Source organism: Eptesicus fuscus, chromosome 4 (genome assembly GCF_027574615.1).
Source record: "Eptesicus fuscus isolate TK198812 chromosome 4, DD_ASM_mEF_20220401, whole genome shotgun sequence".
NCBI classification, from domain to species: Eukaryota; Metazoa; Chordata; class Mammalia; order Chiroptera; family Vespertilionidae; genus Eptesicus; species Eptesicus fuscus.
The window spans coordinates 113401483-113406332 of NC_072476.1; the positions used below are offsets into that span (position 1 = coordinate 113401483).

Below are 4850 nucleotides of genomic sequence, written 5' to 3' on the forward strand. Positions count from 1 at the left end.
CCAAAGTAAACTCTGAACTGAAGATTAATTAATTAAAGACGATAGTCCTTTCACAAGCACAATGAACGATACTGGATGACTGTATTGTTAACAATACTGCATATTTGAAAGTGGCTAAGAGAACAGATCTTAAAATTTCTCACCACAGGAAAAAAATTGTAACTATGGGAGGTGATGCCTGTTAACTGAACTTAATGTAGCAATCACTTCGCAGTATACATACTGTCAAACCATGTGGCACATCTTCAACATCTATCCAATATTATGTCAATTATACCAATAAAACAAAAACAACTACTGGATGTAACTATTTCTCTGTGTAATTGGAAAACACTGTAATATTTTGTTGATGAAATCAAACTAGAACATTCAGTACAGTCCTTTCTGTTTCTCTATGCAATTTTAAAACATTTAAGAAAACACTCTAACATCATCTTAATTGAATGGAAGTTGTTGGCTGGAAGTTTTGAGAATGGTGCTAGGAAGGCTTTCAAAAATACTTTGTTTTATGTCACATTTATCTTCTCTTAAGCATAAACTATACCCTCCTGTAGAAGACATATCTTGAGGTATATTTTTAAAGGTTTTTTTAAATTTGATTTTTAGATAGAAGAAGGGAGAGAGAAAGAGAGAAACATTGACGAGAGACCCGAACAACCATTGGCTGCCCCCTGCACTCCCCCTGCTGGGGATGGAGCCGCAACCTGGGTATGTGCCCTGACCACGCCCGGCCAGCTGAGCCACGCCAGCTGCGCCGTATCTTGGGTTTTAAAGTGTCAATTTAAGCAGGTTGATGCTGGGATTTGGACCCAGTTGGGTGTTCTTCATTCCTTCAGTCATCACTGATGCCTCCTCTGCGCCAGGTTTCTGTTCTCTAGAATATAAAGATGCGAAGGCCTGATCTCCGCCCACCGTTCAGCAGGTGGGAGACAGTGTCCGCTCCCAGCGGTGGGTTATCACGCTGCGTGGGGAGTGCGGTGCGCTCGGGCGAGGAGGGGTGGCCGCACGGTAGGGGCGCCCTCTTCCTTCGCCTTGTGCCTTGTGGGACCTGACGGCCCTGATGGGGCGCCGGTCTGCGCACTGTCCTCACGCAGCTGCCCCCGTGTCGGTGGGAAATCGGGGTGATCATCGAAGGTGACCAACATGCGTCCTGTGTTCTTACTTCACAGCAGGTCCCTGGATGGCAGGTCACCCCACCTTCCTTTCCTTGGGTTTTCTGTTCTGCTGTTGCCCTCCCTGCACGTCTGCCTCGCCCCACCCCGCAGCCCAAGAAGGACCGTGGGGCCCGGTGCCCCCCGACACGGTGCAGCTGCTCCTTGACGGGCGCGAGGTGGGAAACCTCAGCCGCGAGGACCGGCTCCCCCGCCTCGCCTCCGCCTGCATCTGGACGCTGCCCGACCCCGTCCGCTCGGGGCTGAGAGGGCGATGCCTGGAGGAGCTCCCCGTGTCGGTCTCCAACCAGAACCAGAACCAGAACCAGAACCACAGCCTCCGCGTCCTCACCGCGGCCTGCGCCTGTGAGTTCCTCGGGGGCCTCCGCGTCCCCCCGAACAGCACCGCCTGCGCCGCGATGCTGCAGGGCTGCGGCGGCGGCGGCGGCGGCGTGGCCGTGGCCGTGGCGCTCTCCCTGCTGCTGCTGGCGGTCGCCGGCGGGGTGGGGTGCGTCTGGCACTGGAAACACCGGGGCCGGGCCCCCCTCGCGCTCCCGGGGTTCCTGCGGAGGAGGCGCCGGCGGAGGGACTATTCCAAGACGCTCTCCGCGGGCCCCCAAGGCGTCAGCGCCAAGGCCCCCGCCCCAGCCCCCCACCCCGGGGCCGGGGAGGCGGACCCCCAGGACCACTACGAGAACCTGCCCGCGGGGGGCCCCGGCGCCCCGGGGCTGTACGAGAACGCGCGGCGGGGCCCCTGCGAGGAGCACGTCTACGGGAACGAGGCCGCGGGCGACTATTACAACTTCCACGCGCCCGGGGCCCCCGCGAGCCCGCAGGACGAGGACATCTACATCCTCCCAGACGCCTACTGAGCTGCGTGCCTGATCTGCGTGCCCGGCAGTCACCCGGCCCCGGGCCCACGTCATTGCCACTCGGCTTCCGATGGAACGCCACTCAGTCCTGCCTGAGCCTCCATGGGCGCCCTCCCTCCACCCCCCGGGGATGAGTCTCAGCTCCGCCCCCTCCCCGCGTGCGCCCGCCCCCTCTCCACCTGCGCCCTCCTCCCCTGCCTGCTACGCACCCACAGTTCCCAGGACGCTGCCGATTTCTCCCCAAAAACACCTTCAAGGGCCACATCACTCCGTTGCCTGTAACCTTTTGCAAAAGACCGGATACACTTCTACCTGCGGAATTCATTGCTTCCCACAGCTGGTTTCCATTGCCTCTCCCGGTGACCTCTGCTTTCATCACAACGACCTGGAACAGGCCACACCTGGCTCCCTGCCCCGCTTTCCTGGTCGCTCTCACCTGCCTCTGGTCAGAGCCTCTGCAGGGCCTGTCAGCCCAGGACATTGTCCTCCTTCTGCCCTGACCTCCGGATTCTACTGCCTGTTGCACTCTGAGCATTTAAACACACGAACGTGTGCTGTGGCATGTCAGTGTGTACGTGTGTCATGGGAGAACGTCGTGAACTCAAGTGGCTCACGCTCAGAGTCCGCCCAGCGTCTGCATCACCCTCCAAGGCACTCATTCCTGTTCAGGGGACAAGAACCAATTGTACATTTTGCTAAGCAGTTGTTGTTTGTTTTGTTTTTAAACAAATGCGTGCATCCAAGGAGTATGTACTGAGCACCTCTGTCTACTTCTCACTGAGCTGGGCCATCAGGGGGGGAGGCCTGGGTCCCGGAAAGAAAACGGAATAAAAACCAACAGCAGCTGTGCTGGCGAGTGAGCTGACACCTCATCTCCACACCCGCGGGGCTGGGCTGTGCCTGCCAGGCGCCGTTCCCCCGGCCGGTGGACCCGTATCGGGTTCTGACTAGGTGGGCTCGAGGGAGACCTGTGGGGACCTGTCCTTGTGTCCTGCCATCCTGTGACTGACCCAGCATCACTGCTGCTTGCAGATTCTAGTTCCATGCCCCGCCTGCCTCCGTCTCTAATTCCTGACTTTCCCATCCCTCCGTTCATTTTGGCCAATTTTCTATATTCGAGTCTCCCTGTTAAAACGACCTGATATGTTGTTTCCCCCCCCCCCCCCCAATGTGGACCCCAAATGGTACAAGGAAAATGTATAGCAGGTGCTTTAAAGAAAAAAAATGTGTTCTGCTTTTGAGAGCCATGGATTTGGGACGGGAAGAAGGTTTGGGTTTCAGAAGGTCAAAGGAGGCCTCTCCGAGGACAGACTTGAGCTGAGACAAGGAAGAAACGAGTTATTCGTGTAAATGTGATGGGCAGGATGGGGCCAGCTTGGGGAGAGGATCTGAGGCATGAAAGATTGGGGTGCTCTGGGGACCTAAGACAGCAGTGTAGCTGGAGTGTAGAGGGGCCTGTGGTGGCACCGGGTGGGGCAACACCTGGTGGGGGTGCAGGAGGACCCAGAGACGCAGCTGCTTGCAGGGCTGGTGTGGCTCAGGCCAGCAGAGCAGGGATGTGATGACATTTACATTTTGAACGGAGACACGGCTGAGGAGTGACTGGCAAGGGGCCAGGTGGAAATTGGTGATGAAAATGCATAAAGGTTAGAAATGGCTCCTTTCGCCTTCTCGAGAGGAACGGTTACAGCGCTCTCTGGACGGAGCACGTGGCCATGTTCAAGGCTCAGGAGGACGCCTTTTGCTAGAGGAACCACTCCCCATGCCTCCGCAGTGCCTGTGTTGGGAGGGGCCCGGAGGGGCTGGAAGGACAGGGATCCGGGCGGGCAGCAGGCTGAGTCCTGGTGTGTGTGTAGGGGGGGGGGGGGGACCGGTGACCAGAAAGGCAGGCCCTGGAGAAGCCCTGGGAGTGTCTGGTCTGAGCAGTAAGGGAGGCTGTCGTGCAAGGTTTCTGTGGTTGAGGCAGAGCCCAGGATAGGGCGGTGCGTTGCCGTCTCCTCGGCACGGAGTGTAAGGCAGAGAGGAGGGGTGTTTCAGGTCACAGGCTGAGAGCAGGTGCGGTTGTCGTTGTTGGCCGTGGTCTCAGAGCCCAGATCTGTGTCAAAGGCCAGATGAGCCCGCGCTTTACACGGCAAGCCACACGCGCTGTCTCCTCTCCCGCCCCCGACATCCTTCCTCATAATCGTGGTAATGTGGTCACTTTTGCTAGTAACACAACGCAAATCCAAACGGCTATTCTCAGTAGATGTGAACAGACTTTCTTATCTTTATCTCAAAGGGACAGCTTGACTCTTGCGACTTTAAGAAGGCAGAGAAATGTAATAAAGCCTGCAGATAGGAGACAGAAATGGAAGGGGTGCCGGGAGGAAGAGGGAGGAGGAGACGTGACAAGGGGGTGGAAATGAGAGAAGGACAAAAGGGAGAATAGGAAATGGGAGAGGACAAGCATGGAGTATGTGCCCAAAAAGAGAAACTGAATACAATTTCCATTCTCTTCCGCCCCCATAACTGCTAGTGCGGTTAGCTGATGCTCAACCACTGAGCCATGCAGGCCCGGCTGCGGAGCCTTATTAAGGCTTCTGCAGCTTTTACTTTAAATTCAGCTCCTGTAGTTTCTCAGTTTGAGATTCTCCCAGCAGAGATGGGAATTGAGTGAAGGACAGAGGCTCACACAAAAGAAAGCGCAGGAGATGGTAGTTGCAATCAAGGCTGCGGAAGGTGTGACTGTGCGATTGACCCATGCCGTTGCCATGGAAACCAATGCTCCCTGGTCCTGCGGTATTTCCCTTTTTTAAGGACAGACTGGCTTTCCTGAATAGTTAAGGCT

The 4850-nt window shown here is 56.3% G+C and overlaps 1 protein-coding gene across 1 annotated transcript; it reads left to right on the top strand.

The window, feature by feature from the left end:
* The first annotated feature begins 1470 nt into the window (after positions 1–1470).
* On the top strand, positions 1471–2023 carry GAPT (GRB2 binding adaptor protein, transmembrane). The gene has a single exon (XM_028137441.2). The coding sequence runs from the start codon at positions 1571–1573 to the stop codon at positions 2021–2023; it is 453 nt and encodes a 150-aa protein (XP_027993242.2). The 5' UTR covers positions 1471–1570.
* Positions 2024–4850: the final 2827 nt, after the last annotated feature.